The sequence below is a fragment of the Heterodontus francisci genome, chromosome 13 (genome assembly GCF_036365525.1).
Source record: "Heterodontus francisci isolate sHetFra1 chromosome 13, sHetFra1.hap1, whole genome shotgun sequence".
In the NCBI taxonomy this organism is placed as follows: domain Eukaryota; kingdom Metazoa; phylum Chordata; class Chondrichthyes; order Heterodontiformes; family Heterodontidae; genus Heterodontus; species Heterodontus francisci.
The window spans coordinates 83,967,332-83,992,206 of NC_090383.1; the positions used below are offsets into that span (position 1 = coordinate 83,967,332).

General features: G+C 40.0%; 1 protein-coding gene across 7 annotated transcripts in view; it reads left to right on the forward strand.

The window, feature by feature from the left end:
• Positions 1-508: 508 nt before the first annotated feature.
• The window catches only part of LOC137376463 (serine/threonine-protein kinase MARK1), a 176,087-nt gene continuing 151,720 nt past the window's right edge, over positions 509-24,875 (forward strand). For 2 of the 7 annotated variants that reach the window (XM_068045074.1, XM_068045075.1), the window contains exons 1-3: positions 515-1,039; positions 2,187-2,390; positions 3,293-3,346. In XM_068045074.1, the coding sequence (XP_067901175.1) occupies positions 989-1,039; positions 2,187-2,390; positions 3,293-3,346 (309 nt within the window). In that variant the 5' untranslated portion in view covers positions 515-988. Of the gene's footprint in view, positions 1,040-2,186; positions 2,391-3,292; positions 3,347-24,875 lie in introns of all 7 variants that reach the window. The other 5 variants (XM_068045078.1, XM_068045080.1, XM_068045081.1 and 2 more) reach the window with 4 other exon arrangements.

Here is a 24,875-nt window from a genome sequence, read left to right on the forward strand (position 1 = left end):
CTCATTGTATCCAACTGGAACGTGATGACCGATTGGTGGGGATCACCTGATGAGCGACCGTGTGACACGATCTGGATGAATTAATTCATGCACACAATCACCTCGCCAAAATGATCCAATCCGTGTCTATCATCCCAAAGCCTTGTGAAATAATATTGTCTGCCAGCGGAACAGTTGCATCCTCCCCGCCCCCCCCCCCCCCCCCTTTCTATATAGTTGTTCTCATTATAGAATTGCGAGGATAAATTTAACGTTGTCCTTAATCTCCAAGGTATAATCAGATATTTAAAAGCATCCTTTTATTTTGTGCATGGGTAGATGAAAAAAAATCAGCAATAAAATAATATTCACCAAAAGTCTAATATGCAAGCTGTCATTTCAATGTCATTATACTGAAGTATTGAGTGGTGTTGCAGGATGGCAGATTAGAGACTTCTTGGAGTCCTTTTGTTAAAAGTGCAGGGAAAGGGTGTTTGTGTGTCTGCGGTATAACTGCAAGTACTGAGTGTTGGAACTGGCTGCCGCTGGGATCGCTCTCTCGCTGTGTCTCTGAACTGTCTCTCAGAATGTATGTACGCTCGCAAACTCCCTCTCAGTCCCTGCCCGCTTGTGGTGACAAGTACACCTGAGCTTCGGCGGCTTTTCTTCACCCACCACCCCCCTACCCCTCCCCTCCTTCTCTTCCTCTCCCTTCCCCCCCTCCCCTCCTTTTTTCTTTTTCTCTCTTTCTGTCTCTCCTGTTTCAATTCATACAGATTTCTCTCTCTCACTCGTCTTCCTCCCCTCCCCACCTTCCTCACTAACCAATAGATGCCCGGTTAGTAATGGTGGATTTCCTACCCAACATGTAGGCGAGCGTTCCCTTCTCAAGTGGGGACTTATTTTTTTATTTGAAAAGCGAGAAAGACAAAACAAAAGAGAGAGGTGGAAGTGGGGGAAAATAAAGGAAAGGGAATAATTCGGCCTAAGCACTGAGGGTGAAGCCAAAATGTCGACCAGAACGCCATTGCCCACAGTGAATGAGCGCGACACAGAAAATGTAAGTGAGACAATGTTTCATTTTTATTATTACTTTTATGTGAAGGTTTTAGTTGAGGACGCGGGGGCTGACTGCTGCTCGCTGAATGAATGCGTGTTTCTTGTTATGGAGGGATGTTGTGCTGTGTGATTGCTCTGGGAGATGGTTCCAGCAAAGGAGATTCCTTGGAGAGGAGCAGAGACATTGACTCGCCTGCTTCATCGATCACACAGGCCTCTCTCTTAATAGAGTCTACAAGGATTTTTCTGAGGAAAGATTACTTCCTTCAGACTGAATTTAAAAATCCTGCCTTTCATTTGCTTGTTTCCCGCCCCCCCATTACTCCATATACTTCAGCTTTGAAATAACCATTTAAGGCAGCCTTTGACTGTATGGAACAGTTCAATGACAAGGAGCTGCTTACTGGACCACAAAAGAGCCCCGTCCTTGTTTAATATCGCTTAATGCCGACTTTTCGACTGGCGCAGTAATTTTCAGTTTGGTTCATTATTGTGGGAGTTTTTCACTTTTGCATTTGAGTTGTCAACATATAAGATCATGACCTGCATTATTAGAAACGTTTCCTTCACAATTCTTGCACTCCTTGTCTATTTGGAGGAGGAAAATGTGTTGATGCAAGGGCTACCAAAACTGACGACTCACTGGGAGGGTTAAGGGTCAACTCCAGTATACAGCAGCCGACTTCAAAACCAAAACATTACTACAAAAAGGTTCATTTTTTGAAAATGACTTATTTGGTTGCATTGTATATTCTACCCCCTTCCTAAATTGGGCCCTTTTAACATTGATGCTTTTTAGTTGCACTGTGCCTGCTTATTCAGCAGGACGTTGCAATAAACTATTGCGTGCCTCTACACGGATTTTTAGTTTTGCGCTTGTGTTAATTTTAGGAAAAACCTGGTTTAATATTTTCAGTTTTAAGCAAGTGAGCTTTGGTGTAAGTAACCGATAATGCTGAAATCTTCCAAATACAATAACGTTACATTTAGTATGATGTGTAGAGCTGTTGAAGAATTCTTGGGGAAAGTATTCAAAGCTATAAATGTTGTAAATCTAAATTGTTACATGCAATTAAGAATGTATAGAATACTATATAAATGCTTATTGTGAAATAATTCATGTAGTGTGTACATGACTACTTTTGCAGCACACGTCTCGAGATGGATATGGTGACTCACAAATCCAGCCTTCCAAATCAAGTAGCAGACAAAACCTACCACGATGCAGGAATTCAGTGGCATCTACGACTGAAGAGCAACCCCACGTTGGAAATTATAGGCTGCTAAAGACTATAGGCAAGGGAAACTTTGCAAAAGTAAAATTAGCGCGACATGTTCTGACTGGAAGAGAAGTGAGTTTTATTTAGATACCTTAGTATTATCAGCATTTTATAGCAATTTCTACTGTGTTGGTACTGATTTTGAATTGGATTTATTTCTTCGTTTTATATTTAAATATATATTTTAAAGGATTTTTAAATATTCTATTCTACGTTTCTACTTTTTTCTGATTTCCTTTGCACATAGCCTGTTTCTATGAGCCTTTCATTAGCCTGGAAGGCTGACCCAGTCATGGCTGATGCCCTGATTCTGTTTTGGTTGCCTGTGAACTAGCTATGATTTGCAAGACAGAGTAGCAACAACTCAAACGTTGCTGTTCTCCTTATCTCTGGTATGTCTCTAAATACTTGGTGAATGTAGCAGGATTTTTTGATGGGCTCCTGGGATGCCATCAGAACCAGCGTTTGTATGCTACATTTTGTTATAACATACTTTAGAGTTAAAACAATGCTACAACATTGTAACTCTAGATTCTGTGTGTGTTGTATCCTATTTATTTCTCTTAGATATTAGATTTTGTCAATATGAATTTTGTTGGAAGCTGAACCATTTTGATTATTGCGAAGGTTTTTCTATTATTTCTGTTGAAAATTTGCATTTGATACTTAAAAGAGAAATGATTAGTTTCCTTTTTAGTAAAAGGAAATTTAGACTCAGTATCTAAATAAATTTCGGATCTAGTACCCAGATAGGCCCAACGTATGAAAAATGCTTGCTTTTGTGCGGTATTGGCTGAAGCCAGAATGAGCAGATTTGGGTGTCAGGCAGCCTTGAGGCTCAAACCTGTGACCATCAGGTCATAAAATGAGTATTAATGCTATTGCACTGTGAGAAGGTGCATTCTATCTAAAAAATAATATTTAAGTGTAGAATACTTCAACAATCTGCTGATTACTCTTAACATCATTTTCAGGTTGCTGTTAAAATAATTGACAAAACACAGCTCAATCCTACCAGTCTACAAAAGGTAACATTTTATTTCCAATTACAAACTTACTTCTGCAGCTTCGTCAAGAAAATAGGAATGATCTTGTTTTGTATTTGCGTGCACAGAAATATTACTTCTAACGACAAAGGAAATGGTGTATTGTGAATTTGGGATTTATGTGTGACCTAGTAAGTGTAGGCCCGAAGCAGTGTTACTGTATAAACCTTGGGTTGTGAGGCAAGAGTGGTAACTGGTTATGCGCAGAAAGTATTCTCATTTGTGTTTCATATCCATGATTATTGTTTGCAACAAGAGTGGTAATAACTATTAACCTTTTGACTCGGAGTCGGTACTTTTATGGAGGTTGTGAGGAAGATATTTCTTGTATTACACGCTAGCTGTTATATTCACACATTTAACTACTTAAGGATCACAGTAGAATTTAAGCCAGAAAAAAAAGATTGATACTCAAATCATTAAGAAGTTGCAATCATGACTTATTATACAGAATTCTTTACTAGCATACCTGTAACAGTTTCATATTTTCGGGATTGTGAATAGTCATTGTGCCTCACAACAAAGAACTAGCTTCTTTGCTGCTAAAGCACATTTCCTATTACAGTATATTATGAAAACTAAGTAGCACATACAATAATCCAAAGGTGCAACACTATTGTTCTACATTGAAATATAAATCTGTTTCAAAGTTTATAGAAGCATTTTCCTTGCCAGCTAGAGTGCATAATATTGTTTATGTTGTGGCCTGCTGAACAGTGAGTTTGGTTGGTGTAGTGGGATGAGAAATAATATATGGAAGATGAACATTAGTGGCGTGAATAGTTGCTTTTGTAAAAATGCAGTTATTTGCCAACCCTTATTAGATGGAGCTTTAAAGGACACAGTATTTATTAAAATGTCTTTGGTAAACCTTTTTTTGGGGAAGGGTGAAGAACCCTGTGTAAATTATTTCACCGTTTCATTATTCACAACAGATGTGATTTTGTTTTAACACAACGTATGTATGACCAGTTTGTAAACAAAAGATAGTTTAACACACTTTATTCAAGATATTTATGTAGAATTAAATGAAACATAAATAATTTTAACAATATGTCAACAGTACAACTCATAATCCAGTGTAGATGTAAAGAGCAATAAATGGTTCATCACCTATTTCAATATTTTCTTCAGTTCAGAGGAAGTCCATTTCAAAATATCAGTTGCTATGAGGCCAACTCCTTCCTCACTTCATCTTTACATAATCCAGAAGGGTGGGAGGAGGTTTGTGTGGAGCATAAACACAGACAGAGACCAGTTGGGCTAAATGACCTGTTTCTGTGCTGTACACTTGATGTAAACCATCTTTGACCACATTATTGTGTATGATGGTGTGCACTTAAAACAAAACTGCATTATATTTTGAAGGATTCTGATATGTACTTTAAGAATGAAATTTAAATGCTTCATGAAGCCATCAGAAACTCTGATTCTGTTATAACCAATAATTCACTCCATTATTTTGTGCATCATTCATATTCTGTGCAATTTTCTTACTGCTGGTTATGGTCTCTTAAGTCTGACATTGTGGTCTTGCAAAGACTGTTGCATTACAGGAAGAGGGGACAAAAATACTCAGCTACATCATGTCAGAGGGAGCATGAGTGAAGCCTGAGTGTTTTAAAATATCTTAACAAAAGATTCAATTTGCTTTCTTGTACCCCACCAGTTATTTTGTAAGTCGCACTGTACCAGGTGCTTATAACAGAATGAGAAAATTTAGCAATATAGCATTAAATTAATCAATTATTCTTAGTTTTTTTAAATATTGTGTGGATTCCATTTTAGTCAATTCATTTATTCCTACAGAACCACTTTACCCCTCTCGTTAACATCATAAGTGGGTTGTCTACTTTCCTGTCTGATTTTTAATCTATGTTCTTGGATTATGGGTGTTGGGAGTGGCTTGAGTATTCTCAATTTCCTTTTAAATCTTTTTGTATCAGTATTTTTAATGACAGTATACATTTTCCCTAAAGTAGTTTTTTACATTTTATTGCTGTTTTTAATGTCCTCCTTTCATGTTCGGTGTTAAATTCTTAAAAGATTTCTCAGTGATTCATAATGAATTCTATGGTTTGAGATTTTTTGTTTTACAAGATATTTTAAATGAACTGCAGGCTTCCAGTTGTAAAATGTGAACAGTTTGCAGTTGTTCCTTTTATCACCCTGTGCATAGGACTGATCATTTCACAGTCCAGTGAAAGAATATTTCACGTTTGAATTATTATTGGTTCTCATACAGAAGAATTGTTGCCTAACAGCTGTCAGCAATATATGGGGTATTTCACAACTATTGGGAGACACACACATGGAATAGGTACAATATTCCACTGGTGGGCTTGAGGTCAAAGCGCTTCCTAGTGTGAAAAGCTTGCTAATTCTCGTGAAGGCTATTCAAACTGCATAATTGAGCAAAATGGAAAATTGGAATGCATATATTAGATTAAAGCAGCCTGTATCAGTTATAATCGTTCCTGTAGATCAGTGTACATTAGCCTCAAAGAATTTTTGTACAAGATGAGGAAAGATCTTGGGGTGGGGTGGGGTGGAAAGAAGTAAGGCCAATTTATGGATAGAACTGTCAGGGATGTGTCATGTTTAAAGATTACTGTGGAATACTATGTAATGTATTCCAAGGAGGATTTCACATTATACAGTGACTTATTGGCTTCCTTTATTGTTACTATGGCCCAAAAGGGAAATTTATAGTCTGAGTATGGAGTGTTTTTTTTCTCCCTGTATGTAGCACCCAATTACTGCCGATGAATGTAATTTACAACCTGAATATGTCTCTTTGATTTGCCAAATTCCACCTATAATTGAGTAAAAATGGCAGCAGATTGTTTAGGTGTAAATGAATGAAGAACCCGCCCTTCCATCAAAAAAATACTCCAGCAGCCTTGGTTTGTATAAAACAGGATATTTTAAAGGAAACTTTCAACTAATTAATATATTAGATACCTCAAGAATTCTGCCCTGATTAGTCCTAAGAGTAGTGTTTTATGTTTTGCTGTTTTTATGCCCTCCTTTCTCTTCTAATATCAAATTCTTTAAAAGATTTCTCAATGAGTCATAATGAATTTTATGGTTTGACTTTTTTAAGATCCCTTTCATATTTTGGTAAGACCATTTGAAAATCCATCAGTGGCATTGCAAGCTTTTTTTAAAAAAGAAAAAAAGATACCAACTAGAAGGACAAGGGGCAGCAAATGCATGGGAACACCACCACCTTCAAATTCCCCTCCAAGCCACACGCCAATTTTACCAAGTTTACCTTGATTGGTATTTTTTTTGGCAAAAGGGCCTTGCGTGCAATTCTCCATTGTAGAAGTTCCATTTTAATGTGGACAAAGTAACTATTATGATGAAAATGGATCTTGGTACAATATATATTTCATCTAAGGAAATTTACTTTCACTCCTTCACCAACAGAATATCTTTTTTTGCAAAATTCTTTTTTTTTCTTCTCTTGTGCGGTATCTGGAATGTCATGACAGTGCAGTTAAATTAGTGTTTTAAAAAAATAATTGTCCAATACAATGTAACATTTCTTGCTACAGTTTTTTAAGCAAGAAAAAATTATGACTTTTCCTAGTTGTTTATAAAAACTGCTTTTGTGATTGCATTTTCATATCTTGCAGGCAATATGACTGTGACTATCCAGATTTAGATAGTTTTAGGCAGTCGGTCAGTTGTAATGCGTATGTTATTACGATGAGATTCTGCCACTAACCAGAGTAAGACTTTTCCTGCGGGTCTGTTATTCACGTCAGCAATAAGAAAATCCTATATTTAACTTAAAGCTGGGGCTATAAAACCAGTCAATAACCCAAAGATGTGTTTGCTCTGCATTTCATGGTGTATATATTTTTGCAGGTTGTACGTCATGTCCAGTTGTTTTCTCTTCTCTTCCCCAACCCCCACCTCCCCAGTCTGCTATGGTTAACAGCTGAAGGGGAGTGGACAGAAACAGATTAACACTGCATCCAGATAAATCTTTAGTGGTCCATTTACATCTACAATATTCCACCTCTGAGTTGACGAAGAGAGGTGCAGTGCTGCTTCAAGAAGACGTTTTTGACTTTACTGTGGTGTTTGGTAAACTTGTGGACTTGTGTTGTTAGTAATTTGTCCCATTAACAATGCCAAAACAGTAGTTTTAAAACATGGTTTTGTTTTCTAATTTTTTTCCCCTTTTAAGTTACCACCTATGGAAGCATTTCTTCTGCCAAAAGGGAAAAGAATGGTTAGATCCACTCTCTCACCTGTAGCTACGTTCGGTGCTGTAATTTACTGTCCAAGACACACTTACTTAAATTCCCCATCCCCATGTCTGTTGGCCAACATGTGGTGTTCTCCTGTTACAAATCCACCACCCAGTCATTTCACTTGCAACTTCTTTACCTCTTTGGATGCGGTTACCAAATTTGATATAATTTAAATTTGTGGCTTGGACAATCATCTGGCAAGTTTTTGTTGTTGCGTAATTTCATCTTTGCCCATACACCGTTTCTTAATTGAAGGCCAGGCTAGAAACTAACTTGGATGTCTCTGTCAGTGCTGCATATAACAGTGTGCTGTGCAGCGTATGGCTGCAGCCTCAGTTGCCTTGTTTGCTTTTCCTCTTCTCTCCCTTGAGCAGTCCAGCTCCATGCAATGGTGCTTTGGTGTTTCGATCCACTGTGCTCTCGTATCTTATTAATTAGTTAAAGGGCAGGAAGTAAGTGGACTGCAACGGCCTTTACCAGCAAGGTTTGCTGACGTTCTGTTGGAGGTAGAGTCCCTTCCACCCGTCAGTGAAGCACCTGACATTTGCTGCTTTCTATTTTATTCTAATTACAGTCTTTCATCTGTTCTGTGTGCATTTTTTTTATCCAGACTGTTTCCATGTTTGTGTGTTTTTTTTTTAATGATGGGGTTGGCAGAGTAAGAAGGCCTAATGACAATAGAGATGCTGGTGAGTTGCTGGGTTCAAATCCAGCCAAAAGGCAATTGGCAAAAATAAATGGAAGACAAATGGCAACAGTAGGGGAGAGGGAGGAAATGAAAAGAAGATTGTAGTGAACAAGACAGCAATAAAATGGAGTAAACATTGTGAAGGACAGTAAGTGAATGTTCCTGTGGATGCTGTCAGCATTGATGTTCAACTCAATTGAATGAATTCTTTGAGCTTGCTGGATTTGAGTGACCGTAATCATCTAATTTGCTGTGATCTTGAAAGTTTCAGAAACACCCTCCCACCCCTGCATTTGATAATGCAGACTATGTACCCTGGGTACTGGTGTTCAGGTCACCTATTATGTTGAAATTAATTTATTAAGACTTGTTCACATTTTTAAATAATAGGTTACCATCCTCGCACCATTCTTTAAGTTAGTGTTTGGGTGATTAAAATATCTTCGTAATTCCCTCATGCCTCAGTTGGGAAGTGCACTATCCCGTGTGGAAGTGAGGTCCCAGGTTTGATTGCAAGTCTGTGCTTGCTTAGCTAGGAAGGAGAAAAATCGGGCAAAGTTATCCTCCTTGATTGATAAACAGTGAATCTTGAAGGAGAATGAATGTTTTATGAGGGCAACATTTAAGATTGATTGTGACACTTCCCCTAGTTTGAATATTATGCTCTTGAGGCTTCCACACAAAGAATGATTGCCTTGGAGAGGCTGGAGAGCAATTGACACCCGTACTATCAAACTCCAAAATGAACCATGGTTCAGCTGTTGCAGCTGAAGAGGGGAGACAAATGATCTGGAAGGACAGTGATCCATATTCCAAAACTCAGCCACTTGCTGATGGAGTTGCCATGTTATGTCTCTGTCCCAGCTGGGGGACCTGATGTGAAAGATTTTTCAGTTGGCTGTCAGTTCAGGATGACAAAATGTGCAATTATCTTAAAGGATAGAATGAACACATTGATGCTGTGATCTCACAGTATTATTGCCCGTTAACCTACAGAATGCAGTAATTGTGAATTGGAATATAAATCTATTGTTTTAGGAGGATTTGGATACTTAATTTTTGCCATATTTCGCAGCAGTTAAATAAATGTTTCCATTGAACACGAATAAGACTTGATTATGTACAGCAGTGACTTGATTTATTTGCATTTCTATGGTGAGAACAGCATATCCATGAGTGATATTTGGTCTGATTACCTGAAATAATTATATTGGAATAGTAATTCAAGTTTGAAATCTAGAGCATTCAGATAATCATAGTAAAATTCAAAGTTTGGAAGATTTCTCACTGTCTCACTGTCTTACTGTATGATGGCTTTCTGCTTCATATGGGAAAGAGCCAAGCAAATTCAAAAAAGCATATCATTAGTTCCATAAGACACGCCTGCCGTGTGGACAGTTTTAATTAAAATTGGGCTGTTGAAAGTCCCAACCATTTAAAGTCTTAGTACCCCATGAATCTCGGCTCAGATCTTAAGAAATATTTGTTACCAAAGTTAGACATGGGGTGAAAATTGGAGATACTTTAATATTGCCCAAGTGTTTCTAGTAGTTGTCTTCAGTGCAGGTTTAATATATCCTTGTATGCACTTGCCCCCCCCCCCCCAAAAAAAAATCAGAATAAAAACTATAGAATTCTCAGAAGTAGTTCATATTGTTCAAATAGTCTTTATAGTTGTACAGTAGATAATGGAAAAATTCAAGTTTGCAGCAATGTAAGTTTCAAGAATGGCAGTTCAAGTGGACAAGTAGATGTTTTTTGCAAACTGATTATTTGGTGAGTAGGTGGCTTTGATCTGTTCTTTTACAAAAGGAACTGGTTTATTCAGCCCAATGATTTCCACTTCTAAAAATGTATATGCCACTTTTTTAGGTGTTAGCTTGAACATAAAAAGTTGCAGAGGTATCTATTCAGATTCTTTCTCCCCTCTCCAACTTGACATTGCCTTAAAGGTTTGACAAATGAACTGCATGTTGTTATTATGAAATTTTATTCTGCTTCCTGTTAAGGTTATAACTTGAATTATCTTGAGAATCAGGAGTCTGGTTGTGAGGGTAGAGAAGCCTCGCTGAGTTGCTTCCTTCCAAGCAGGAACCAAAAAATGGGAATGGCTTCTTATGCCATCATTAACACAAAAGAAGCAGAAGACGGCCGCATTGCTGCCTGGAAGGTCCGTGGTTGAGTGGTTCTCATTTTGCAGAATGGATTAACATCTTTATCAGTCCTGGAAGCCAATGCTGAAGAGCCAAATCATTTCTAGATCGCTCAGGGTTGCCAAGCAGTGCATAGTTAGGGCTGTGCTAATCTTCTGTTGGAGGGTTCGCGCTGGGTCAGTGAAGCCAAGAGTCTGATGAGCATGGCAGTGACATACAATTAAGTTTGATGAGGCTTCTATTAATAAATACTTAAAGTAGAAAGTGGGGCATAGTCCAAGACACAAGTATAGTTTTGGGACCAATTCATGTTTCCCTGTTATTTGAGGCTCTGGAATAAATGTGCAAAATGTGAAATGGAATCCATTTCAGGATATGCATCTGTCAGACCTCACTGAAACCTTGGATTTCTGGGATTGGGGAGGTAGGTGAAAGGAACAGATATGCTTCTATGTAAGTTTGCTATTTGTTCACCTGTTGTTTGACAAAATAGTTGATTTGATCACCAGGTGAGATCTGCTATCAGTTGCCAACTTAGAAGCTGACCTCACTGTAGACTGGCTCAAGACGACTTTAAGTTCTCTATCAAAAAAATTGTATGAATTTCATTAAATTAATCATGGTTTTGTTTTTGACGACTGTATTGTTTTGTGTATTTTAATTTTAATTTTTCAGTAGGTGAATGGGTTATCAAGTTTATGCATGATTTGTGGCAGAGTTGCTGGTTCAACTTTACTTATATTCATAGTTTCACTTATATAATTGTGTGTTCTGAAACAGAGCTATCAGAGGCCCTATGGACTTTCTGTGAGGCCTCTTGTCAACACTGCTTTCTAAACGGATTTCAGGAGGTTGTGTGAGGATCTAGTGGTAACTCTGCTGTCAACTTTTTTCACCATTATTTATGTTTGTTCCTTTCCATTTGATGCATTCCTGAGACGCTCTAACTGAGATTTGGAGCTGAGCAAAGCACACATGAGAAGGGCAGTGATGAACCCACACTTTACCGTTTTGTGATGCAATATTTTTCAGCATTTCTGATGTCACCCGGAAAAATGGAGCACCTGCTTTCTGAGTGCTTCTTTAAGTGTTTAAAAAATTCTAGAAATCAAGCAAATTCTATGATTTTAGTTAAAGGCGGAGCTAAGTCTACAGGAAGTTTGTTCTGTACAGATTACTCCCCATTATCCAGTTTAAAAAGATAGTTACTTAAAAATCATCTTTGCCAGTTAAAAAAACAAGCTATGTTTCCTTGCTTCCAAGCTGCTGCAGTGGCCTTGATGACGGGGAGGAGTCCTATGCAACCCAAAGCAGCTCCATTCATTGCAGTGGGAACAGTGATACAGTCTGGCCAGGCAGCTGCTGCAAAACTTGGAAAAATACACTATTTCAGTATGTTGCATATGCAGCTAGAGAGAACAGTAAGGTGCATTCTCTTGAACCTGCATGGTTGCACCATCCAGATGAGTTGCCTTTTTAGGAATTGTGAAGTAATTTTTTCTTGTTTTGGTGTTTTCCTGTTCTGAATCCCTTTCTCTGTCTCTCTCTGGGTCATAACAATGGACTGGATTTTCGCTGCGGAGGTGGGAAATGGAAGTCAGGACTGTTTTTGGGTCCTGAACCCGACCCGGGGCGGGGGCGGGGTGGTTGTGGGGGGTAAACAGTCCTGGGCCCCAAGTTCGCGAGGGTTGGGGAAGTGGGTGCGACCCCTTAATTGATATGGAGACAGTTCTGGCAGCCAATTAACTATCTCTGGGACAGGAGCAAAGGTGGGACTACCCAAGTGTGGGCCCGATTTAAACTGACCACGGCAACCATCACTGAGACTGCCATTTCATTGCATTACCTGCTGTTGGAAAGATGTCTCGGGAGAGGCAAACGCCTGGCTGCCTTCCTTGTGCTCAGGTGGTTCCCCAATTGTGCTTGTCAACATTGTCCCCTGCTGTTATGCCCCCACGATGCCAGGATGATGACAAGCCCCGTGCTTACTGCCCACTCTCCCCGCCATCTGCGCTGCACCGATGGCACCTATTTCCCAGTGGATGAGTCCCCCTCAGTGCTGTTCACCCTTTTATGGAGTCCATCTAATTCCCTTGGGTGGCTGTGACTGGCTCCCCACTGTGTACCTGCTTCTAATCACTAGTCTGCCCCAGACAGTGCGTGAAGACCGTGAACCCCCTGTTTAAAAAAAAAAATCACAACATCCCCGTTGGCGAGTTCTTCCACCAGCTTAATTGGCCTTCATCATGGAATGAAAATGGCTACTGTTAGGAGCATCAGTGGGAAACTCACACTGGCCAGTGGTAGTGTGCTTGACCCTGCCCAGCTATGTTCGCATCCCCCGCAGGACCTGAAAATTTAGCCTCATATCTCAACTAGCTGGCCAGCATCCTGCTGTAAAGTTACTGCCAATGCCACTTTTACTTGGCAGCTAGATCTATGTGAATGATCTGCAGTATGTTTTCCTTCAGACTGCTTGCGTCGTGCTCAACACCTCTTCTGTAATAGCACACTGATACAGGGAAAGCATTATGGATGGAGGCAGGGTGTTGCAATGAGTTAGGCATCTTTTGTCTTCTGTTACTGGGTTTAAATCTAACTCGACTCAGAGTGATTGTAATGAATGGTTGATGTTGGGCAGTTTCAACCAGGTGGACATGGGCTCACTTTTTTAAAAAAAAAACCAATATCTGCCTCTTAATTTGGCCCTAAGTTGGTGGTTTTACTCTGCGAGGCTACTTGATGGGAAATTGGAAAATGTCCTAACTGGTACACAGTGGGATTGATTGGAAGAAGCTTTGCTCTATGTCTAACTGTGGTATACCTATCCCAGGAGAGATTGCTAGCCAACTGATGCCCAGAATGAATTGTCTTTCATTCCCCAGTATCTAAGGCGCTTAACCTTGAAGAATATGAATATGTAGACAAAAAGTCAGTCTCTTAAAGAAGCCCTGATTGGGATTTTAAAATACTTTAAAGCTATTAGTTAGAAGGGAGATCTCTAACATTTAACAGTGGTGCCAAGCTGCATTGCAGTGCACAGTTACAGCAAAGACTCTGATAGCAAATACTCGTTGTTAAGCATGCCTGTCATAAAGTGTATGACAATAATAAACCCTTTTATTTTATGCTCTAGCAATGACACAATAGCATCCTATTATCATAATCAGCAATGTATACGGCATGAACTAGCTGAATTAGATTTAATGAAACCTTTCAATGCAAAGCTACAAATTAAGGAGCAGTAGTTATGGAGCAGACTGCTTTTTAAAAAATCTTGTAAAGGTTGAGACTGTAATTCACAGCCTTCTGAAAAGATGAGCTTTAGTTAAGGTTTAATACTGTTAACTTTTAAAGCTTAAAAGCAAAACTTATGCTATTGCTACCATTCATCAGCACCCTCCTAATATTTTAAGTTTTATTTCAAATGTTTTCTTTTTAATTTCTCTTAAAATTCTTACTGTGTTGTTTTGTACTTAGTCAAAGATCGTCACTTATTTAATCACTCGGCAAGTGTGGATTAAGTAAGGAAAGCCAGCACGGATTTCTTAAAGCCAAGTCGTGTTTAGCTAACTTGTTTGAATTTTTTGATGAGGTAACAGGGTTGAACAGCGTAATGTGGTTGATTTGGTGTACATGAACCTCCAAAAGGTGTTTGATAAAGTGCCACATAATAGGCTTGGCAGCAATGTTGAAGCCCATGGATGAAAAAGGATAGTGGCAGCATGGATGCGAAGTTGGCTGAGTGACAGGAAACAGAGAGTAATGGTGAACGGTTGTTTTCAGACCGGAAGAATGTAGACAGTGGGGTTCCCCAGGGTCGGTGCTAGAACGACTGCTTTTCTTGATCTATATTAATGTCCTAGACATTGGTGTACAGGGCACGATTCCAAAATTTGCAAGATGACACAAATCTTGGAAGTATTGTAAACTGTGAGAAGAATAGTGATAAACTTCAAGAGGACCTAGGCTGTGGAATAGATGGACATGTGGCAGATCAAATTTAATGCAGAGAAGTGTGAAGTGATAGATTTTGGTTGGAAGAACGAGGAGAGGCAATATTTATTTTTAAAAAAGGTACAATTCTAAAGGGGGTGCAGGAACAGACACCAAGGGGTATAGATGCACAAATCACGGAAGATAGGGCAGATTGAGAAAGTGGTTAAAAAGACATGTGGGATCCTGGGCTTTATAAATAGAGGCATAAAGTACAAAAGCAAGGAAGTTATGATGAACCTTTTTCAAACACTAGTTTGGCTTCAACTGGAGTATTGCAATCAATTTTGGGCATCTCATTTTAGGAAGGATGTAAAGGCTTTAGAAAGGATGCGAGAAAGGTTTACGAGAATTGTTCCAGGCATGAGGGACTTCAGTTATGTGGATTGATTGGAGAAGCTGGGGTTGTTCTCCTTTAGAGAATAGAAGGTTGAGAGGAGATTTGATCAGGTGTTCAAAATCACGAAGGATCAAGACTGAGTAGATAGAGAGAAATTGTTCCTGTTGGTGGAAGGGACAAGAACCAGAGAGTGATCCTCAAAAGAAACAACAGCGGAAGGGAATTGGATAAGTACCTGAAAAGAAATAATTTGCAGGGCGGTGGGGGAGTGGATGTAGAAATGATGGGCTGAATGGCCTCCTTTTGTGCTGTAACCATTCTATGATTCTATAAAAATGTCTGTCTAAGATATTTTTAATCAAAAACAAAGCTAGGAAAATAAGTAAGAACCTCGCTTCCATTCTGTTTATATTTAGACACTTGTTTGAATCAATAGAAGTACCTTTGAGTGGAATATTTGATATAAATACCTGGATTGTTTAAAAAAAAAGGAAGGTCAAATATTAAGTTGCATTCTTCCCCCAGAAATATTATCTTTCGAGTCTGGTTGATGGTTTATTTGTTGTGAGAGGGATTAGAAGAGGACATATTTATTTTTCTGCAGTTTATGTTGCTGTTTTTGTCATGTACTACCACTTTCAGTGAAACAAAAATTACAGTATAACTCTGCAATCAGACTGTAGTATTTCACAGCAGGAGGAGTGAGGGATCTTGAATCAGTTTACTAGTTTTAAGGCATCTGTAGAACACCAGTATACCCAAGTGTGTCATGATGTCAGGTTTGCAACAAGCATTGCATAGAAAGCTGGTTGTTAGTATGTTCAATAAAGTTTCTTGTCTTAAGTTTTCACTTCAGCTGATTGCTTTTGTATCATTGTACATGAACATGTATGTTGTCATGCCAGCAGCATTCATAATATGTGGATGTTGTCATGTATACATACCACAGCCTGGAAGTGGCTTTGGAATTGCTGAAAAATATATGCAGTTTGAGTGGTAATATTAAAAGATCTTTGCAGCTGCAGAGATGAGTAAATGGAGTTGAGGTACCAATCAGCCAGGACTTGGCTGAATGGCCTAATGCTGTTCCTATGTTCTATTATGCATTGAAAGATGAATTATTTGCATGTTGCTGTGTGCATTGGAACTACTACCCTTGAACTTGCATTCTGAATTTTATTGGATGTAAAGTAACTATTACAGTGGCTAAAGCAGGTTACCGGGAATCTTATTTTACATTTTCAGCTCAATGGATGAAATGGGCCTCAAATATAAGATGATCTTTCATTTCACTACAGGCAAAATAATCTTAATGCCATGTTGCCTGATTTTGTTTATGTCTGGTGTCACCGACACTTTACAGTCCAAAAATGTGGGAAAACTTTGCTTTCTGTATGCAAAATTTGAAAGTACCATATTAAAGTTTTATGTTCAATATATAGTGTCAATGGTAGTGGAAAGAAATGGAAAGGCTGAAATTATGTGTGCACTTATCTTGCAGTTTGTGACTATTTATGAACCTCTCAGTTATATTCCTGGCAATTCCCACTGACAGCACTTAGTGTTCATTATTCTAAATATAATAGCAACCCTAGCTTTGGTGCTTTACTTAGAATTTGGAGGTTTGCACAAGCACTGCAAATATAATACATGTCCATTTTCTTCATTGTGTGTAATAAATTGTCACAGTGCATGTAGGGATATAGATAGGTTAAGTGAGTGGGCAAAGATCTGGCAAATGGAGTATAATGTGGGGAAAATGTGAAATTGTCCATTTTGGCAGGAAGAATAAAAAAAATCATTTCATCTAAATGGTGAGAGATTTGCGATGCAGAGGGATCTGGGTGTCCGAGTGCATGAATTGCAAAAGGTTAATATGCAGGTATAGCGAGTAACTAGGAAAGCTAATAGAATATCATTTATTGTGAGGGGAATTGAATACAAAAGTAGGGAGATTTTGCTTCAGCTATACAGGGCATTGGTGAGACAACATCTGGAGTACTGTGTACTGTATTGGTCTCCTTATTTAAGGAAGGATGTAAATCCATTGGCAGCAGTTCCGAGAAGGTTTACTAGACTAATACCTGGAGTGGGTGGGCTGTCTTATGAGGAAAGGTTGGAAAGGCTCGGCTTGTATCCGCTGGAGTTTAGAAGAGTAAGAGGCGACTTGATTGAAACATGTAAGATTCTGAGGGGTCTTGACAGAGTGGATTTGGAAAGGATGTTTCCTCTTGTGGGAGAACCTAGAACTAGGGGTCACTCTTTCAAAATAAGGGGTCGCCCATTTAAGACACAGCTGAGCAGAAATTGTTTCTCTGAGGGCCGTGAGTCTTTGCTTCCACTGCCTTTTGAGGAAGAGAATTCCAGAGTCTTTGAATATTTTTAATGCAGTGGTAGATAAATTCTTGGTAAGCAAGGGGGTGAAAGGGTATTGTGGGTGGGCAGGAATGTGGAGTTGATGTGCAATCAGATCAGCCATGATCTTATTGAATGGCGGAGCAGGCTGGAGTGGCCTATTCCTGCTCCTAATTTCAAAGCAATTTTTCAAAATGCTCAGCAAAAGTATATTCCAGTGAAAAGGAAGGACTGGAAGAAAAGGGTAATCTGCCTTGGGTGTTTAAGGAAATAAGGGAGGCTATCAAATTGAAAGAGAAGGCATACAAAGTGGCCAAAAACAGCATGAAACTAGAAGATTGGGAAAACTTTAAAGGTCACCAGAAAGCCACAAAAAGAGCTATTAAAAAAAAAAGTAAGATAGAACATGAGAAAAAACTAGCACAGAATATAAAGACAGATAGCAAAAGTTTCTATAAATATATAAAACGAAAAAGAGTGGCTAAAGTAAACGTTGGTCCTTTAGAGGATGAGAAGGGGAATTTAGTTATGGGATATGATGAAATGGCCGAGGCATTGAACAGGTATTTTGTATCTGTCTTCACAGTGGAGGACATTAATAACATGCCAGTAATTGACAAAGAAACGAATGTAGGTGAGGACCTGGAAACAATCATTATTACGGAAGAGGTAGTGTTGGGCAAGCTAAAGGAGCTAAGGATTGATAAGTCTCCTGGCCCTGATGGAATGCATCCTAGGGTACTAAAAGAGATGGCGGGAGAAATAGCAGGTGCACTGGCGGTAATTTTCCAAAATTCGCTGGACTCTGGGGTAGTCCCAGTTGATTGGAAAACAGCAGATGTGACGCCACTGTTTAAAAAGGGAGGTAGACAAAATATGGGGAATTATAGACCGGTTAGCTTAACCTCTGTAGTGGGGAAGATGCTTGAGTCTATTATCAAGGAAGAAATAGGGCATCTCGATAGAAATTGTCCCGTTGGGCAGACGCAGCATGGGTTCATGAAGGGCAGGTCATGCTTGACAAATCTTTTGGAATTCTATGATGACATTACGAGCAAGGTGGACAATGGGGACCCAGTGAACGTGGTGTACCTAGATTTCCAAAAGGCCTTCGACAAGGTGCCGCACAAGAGGCTGCTGCATAGGATAAGGATGCATGGCGTTAGGGGTAAAGTATTAGCATGGATAGAGGATTGGTTGACTAACAGGAAGCAGAGAGTGGGGATAAATGAGTGCTATTCTGGTTGGCAATCAGTCACTAGTGGTGTGCCTCAGGGATTGGTGTTGGGACTGCAATTATTTACAATTTATATAGATGATTTGGAGTTGGGAACCACGTGTAGGGTGTCAAAGTTTGCAGATGACACTAAGATGAGTGGCAGAGCAAAGTGTGCAGATGACTGAAACTTTGCAGAGGAACATAGATACATTGAGTGGGCAAAGGTCTGGCAGATGGAATACAACGTTAATAAATGTGAAGTCATTCATTTCGGTAGGAGTAACAGGAAAAAGGATTATTACTTGAATGGTAAAAAGTTGCAGCATGCTGCTATGCAGAGGGACCTAGGTGTCCTTGTGCATGAATCGCAGAAGGTTGGTCTGCAGGTACAGCAAGTAATTAGGAAGGCAAATGGAATTTTGTCCTTCATTGCTAAAGGGATTGAGTTTAAAAGCAGAGAGGTTATGTTGCAGCTGTATAAGGTACTGGTGAGGCTGCACCTGAAGTACTGTGTGCAGTTTTGGTCTCCTTACTTGAGAAAGGATGTACTGGCACTGGAGAGGGTGCAGGGGAGGTTCACTAGGTTGATTCTGGAGTTGAGGGGGTTGGCTTATGAGGAGAGACTGAGTAGATTGGGATTATATTCATTGGAATTCAGAAGAATGAGGGGGGATCTTATGGAAACATATAAAATTATGAAGGGAATAGATAAGATACAATTAGAGAGGATGTTTCCACTGGCAGGTGATGCTAGGACAAGAGGGCAGAGCCTCAAGATTAGAGGGAGCAGATTTAGGACTGAATTAAGAAGGAACTTCTTCACCCAGAGGGTTGTTAATCTATGGAATTCCTTGCCCAGTGAAGTAGTTGACGCTTCTTCAGTAAACGTTTTTAAAGCTAGGGTAGATATCTTTTTGAACAATAAAGGAATTAAGGCATACGGTGGGAGCGCGGGTAAGTGGATCTGAGTCCACGAAAAGATCAGCCATGATCTTATTGAAAGGCGGAGCAGGCTCGAGGGGCCGGACGGCCTCCTCCTGCTCCTAGTTCTTATTTCTTTGGGCCTCCTTATCTCGAGAGACAATGGATACGCGCCTGGAGGTGGTCAGTGGTTTGTGAAGCAGCGCCTGGAGTGGCTATAAAGGCCAATTCTGGAGTGACAGGCTCTTCCACAGGTGCTGCAGAGAAATTTGTTTGTTGGGGCTGTTGCACAGTTGGCTCTCCCCTTGCGCCTCTGTCTTTTTTCCTGCCAACTACTAAGTCTCTTCGACTCGCCACAATTTAGCCCTGTCTTTATGGCTGCCCGCCAGCTCTGGCGAATGCTGGCAACTGACTCCCACGACTTGTGATCAATGTCACACGATTTCATGTCGCGTTTGCAGACGTCTTTATAACGGAGACATGGACGGCCGGTGGGTCTGATACCAGTGGCGAGCTCGCTGTACAATGTGTCTTTGGGGATCCTGCCATCTTCCATGCGGCTCACATGGCCAAGCCATCTCAAGCGCCGCTGACTCAGTAGTGTGTATAAGCTGGGGATGTTGGCCGCTTCAAGGACTTCTGTGTTGGAGATATAGTCCTGCCACCTGATGCCAAGTATTCTCCGAAGGCAGCGAAGATGGAATGAATTGAGACGTCGCTCTTGGCTGGCATACGTTGTCCAGGCCTCGCTGCCGTAGAGCAAGGTACTGAGGACACAGGCCTGATACACTCGGACTTTTGTGTTCCGTGTCAGTGCGCCATTTTCCCACACTCTCTTGGCCAGTCTGAACATAGCAGTGGAAGCCTTACCCATGCGCTTGTTGATTTCTGCATCTAGAGACAGGTTACTGGTGATAGTTGAGCCTAGGTAGGTGAACTCTTGAACCACTTCCAGAGCGTGGTCGCCAATATTGATGGATGGAGCATTTCTGACATCCTGCCCCATGATGTTCGTTTTCTTGAGGCTGATGGTTAGGCCAAATTCATTGCAGGCAGACGCAAACCTGTCGATGAGACTCTGCAGGCATTCTTCAGTGTGAGATGTTAAAGCAGCATCGTCAGCAAAGAGGAGTTCTCTGATGAGGACTTTCCGTACTTTGGACTTCGCTCTTAGACGGGCAAGGTTGAACAACCTGCCCCCTGATCTTGTGTGGAGGAAAATTCCTTCTTCAGAGGATTTGAACGCATGTGAAAGCAGCAGGGAGAAGAAAATCCCAAAAAGTGTGGGTGCGAGTTCTTATGATCTTATGATAATTCCTATGTTCGTTTGTATCTATTATAAGCAAGCTCTGTGATGTGTTGAATGGCACAGCTACAGCTTCCAGCCCAAATGTTAGAAACCTGGAGTTTTCAAATTGTTTTAGTACCTGCTGGAAGCTGCACCTAGAGGAAGCTTTCAATGTAATAGAAACTATAGAAGGACTTGTCTAATGTCATGCATGCATTCTGTCTGCACTGAAGCTATGAGGATCCTGCCTCTGCAAAGCTTGGTGTTGGGAGAGATTGAAGAACTCAAGAACTCTGCTGCCAGGAGATTTGAAAATAACCACACAAAGCTATGATTACTTTGGATACAGTTTTAGTAAAGGAAGTTAAATATTGGTTGAAATTGTAAACTTTGTCTTGTTTTATTCATTTTCTTAAATCTAAATACGCCTATATATGATTTAATCTTCTCTTGATTCATCTTGATCTATTGGGCTGAATTTTATCAGCGCTCTGCGCAGGGGCTCATTTTAAATGGAGGGGGCGGAGCGGCCGCCTGATGACGCCGGCACCATTTTTAAAGGGCTCCGAGCCCTGAGATGAAATTTTAATATTTAATGGATAATTTGTTTACACTTCATTTTAAAATGTTGTTGAAGCCTGGAGGCCCTTTCAAACCCTCTCTTTTTTCCCCCCCCCAATGTCTCCTTTAGGGCCACCGACCCAGAATATACTTTATTGACATTGCGAACTCCGCCCCGCCCCCAACCTTGTAGCATTTGCCCTTCAACCTCGCCTCATTCAAGTTGCAGCTGGTGGGTGTAAAATTGACATGGGACGGCCGGTGGCGCCAGTGAATTTCATTTGCAATTTAATTGATCTAATTTCAATGTTTTAATGAAGGCCCCACTGCTTGGTGGTGGTGTTGGGAGGCTGCACCAAGGCCTTGCCACCACCGTTAATATCCGGCGGGGCCTTCTCAGCATTGTGGGATGTTGCGGGTCGCTCCTGCTAGCATTTTACGGGCCTCCCTGTCATGACCCACGGCACCGAGGGGCTGCTAAAATTCAGGCCATAAGGTGAGCTTTATTTTTGCCCCAAATTTGAGTGACCCATTGCTTTTTGTTTACTTTTTAGTTATTTGCCAATAATGCTAAAAGTTTAAGCTCTGCTATGAATAACTTCGGAATTAATTTTGAAAGGGATAATTCCTTCGAGCAGAAATTATTTGGCAAACATTTTATTTGCAGGACTGTAGAAAAGATGAACTGTTGAGTCATCTTGTTTTTCTTTGTGATTACATTGCTGGTGCAGAATGGCATAAAACAAATCATTGTATTTTGAGAGTTTTGATATGATCCAGTGCAACAAATACAAGTGATTATTAGTTCTCTAAGAGCAGTGAACTTTTGTCATGCTGATGGCTTGCATCACGACATTGGTGGCAGATGCACGGGGACACCACCACCTGCAAGTTCCCCTCCAAGCCACACACCACCCTGACTTGGAATTATATCACCTTCCTTTCACTGTAGCAGGATTTTGATCTTGCGACTCCCTTCCTGACAGCACTCTGTGAGTACCAGCACCAGATGCACTGCAGCAGTTCAAAAAGGCAGCTAATCACTACCTTCTCAAGGGCAATTAGGGATGGGCAACAAATGCTGGCCTTGCCAGTGACACTCTGATCCCATGAAGGAATAAAAAAAAGTCTCATTACTACAGTACTTTGCTGTTCAATATTTTCCATTTTTTATATTGATGTTGATTTTATTTGAATGAGAATGGCCACTTCTAAATGTGTAGTCATGTGATGGAAATTCAATACACCTGTAATGCAAAGCAGTAGTATTTTAGGTTGTTGCTGTAATTCCCCATGCAAGTTCCTGACCTTAGTTACACTTACTTTTGGTAAATAAGGAGTGAATGGAAATGACTGAGTTCCCGAATACAATGGCACAGGTCAGAGATACCTCCGCCATCAGGGATTGTGCCTGAAGAAAATTGAGGAGAAAAGGAAAGACCATCCCCATCAGAGAAAATTTCCTTTTTAAAAAAATCCCATGCAGGATCATTTCACATCAATGTAATATTTGAGTAATGTAGAATTTAAAATGATTGACTTCTTTTCAATAAAGTTTGTTTTATAAAGAAGTGTAATTTTATTCTGCTTTTAATGGCATTGACTCTTAACAGCAGTCTGTTTTTTAAAAAATAAATAAATATATATTTATATTTAATATATATCTAAAAACCTGTTTGTCAGCAATCATTAACTGAACGGTGAAATATAGGAAGTACTTACTGCCGTAATGATCCCCTCCTGCCCCAGTGGATGCTGTTCTTGCTGATGTTTGATTTGTTCTGGCTTTAGGAGTCACGGGTTGTTCAAATTGTTGTGTAACATGGGTGTTCATATCGGTTCTCCCAGGGAAGTTTTCCATTCCTAAATGAGACTATAACTCAAAGACAGAAGATGCTTAATAGAGACTATTTGTTGAGAGAGATTTCAATTGTTGACTCCCAAGTCTCAGACCATCTGGAATAATCATTCCAAAATTAAGGATTTTTGTCTTTCAATGTTTATGTTTGGATATTTAATAAACTGTACAATTCTACTTTGTCATCTCTGTCCTCTTTTACTGGGATAATTACTGACAGATGTGAATGCATTTCTGTGTGCAAATACATGAAGGCATCATAAATTGAAGTTAAGCCAAGTTTGATTTGATGCATTCAAACACCACTTATTTAACGAAAATAAAAGCAAAATACTGCGGATGCTGGAAATCTGAAATAAAACCAGTTCCGAGGAAAGGTCACTGACCCGAAACGTTAACTCTGCTTCTCTTTTCACAGATGCTGCCAGACCTGCTGAGTGGTTCCAGCATTTCTTGTTTTTATACCACTTATTTAACTGTTAGTAGTTGTTTTCATTTCTGCTGACTGGGCACATTTTTCATTACTTCCAAAAACAAAAAATGAAATGCAATTAAATTGTTCCTGCCTTGACGAGGAGCAGATACTGTTTACTTTTGGTCCTTTGTTGAATAGTCAGACAACTTAAACCTTTTTCTGTTGAGGAACCAAGGCAAATGGCGAAGGCTCATAGTGCAGCACTGTCCAAACTTGGAAACAGTAACAGAGAAGCAAATCAAAAACATATTGATTTGGTGACGCCAAGCTTGGATTTTGAACGTATTGAAACAAGACAGTGATTATAAGAGTAAAACTGAGGAGAAGGAAGGGTGAGGCAGAAAGAGAATTTAACTGAGAATCTGGCAACCCATCCAGGACACTGGGAACTGGGGCTTGTTGCCTGAGAGATGGCAATAATACTCCCCCAGGTTATCGAAGAAAATTTACTGCCATTATCTGAAAGAATCTACCCCACTTCCTAGGGCACACTGGTGAGGCAAGGAATTCCCAAAGAAACCTGGAATTCTTGCTATTGAGAGATCACAGTGGGATTGAGTTCCAGAAGCCCTAGTAAAAATGATGCTCATGTCTGTAGAGCTGGTACCTGCATGCCTTTGTATCCTTCTATAGAAAGGCTCTCAACCGTATTGATCAAATCAGTTAGGGTAAGTGGTACATTTTAGGAGCTGTTGTGCCTAGATAGGCTGTTAGCCTGGCAGCTTTTAACTGGCATAACTGCTATTTTCAAATAGAAACTAGCTGGTATTTTTAATTTAATTTTTTCATATAGTCAAAGCAATAAATGGTTTTTAAAAAAAACAAATCTACCATTCAGAAGCTCCTTTATCCAAACTCTCTGGTATATACAAGAGTTTCTGAACATGCACAATGTAATTGCAGGAGTTGTAGCTGTTCTGGCTGTAGAATTCTGTCAGAGGATTGTGAACCGAGGTGGAGCAGACTAGATCTTGCATACTGCCCTGCAACAAAGCCTCTGGCAGAAAAGTGAAGCGTTTCTGAGAACGTTTTAGCGCAAATATTTAATAATGTAACACCAGTAATGGATAGGAGGTTCAGTCTGCTTTATTATAATGCATTATTGAGATTTTTTTTCTCAGTAAATCATTTCCCTGTGTGTGTGTGTGTGTATTTTTTTATTTGTTTATGGGATGTGGGCATCGCTGGCCAGGCCAGCATTTATTGCCCATCCCTAATTGTCCTCGAGAAGATGGTGGTGAGCTGCCTTCTTGAACCGCTGCAGTCCATGTGGTGTAGGTACACCAAAAGTGCTGTTAAGAAGGGTGTTCTAGGATTTTGACCCAGAGACTGAAGGAATGGTGATATAGTTCCAAGTCAGGACGGTGTGTGGCTTGGAGGGTAACT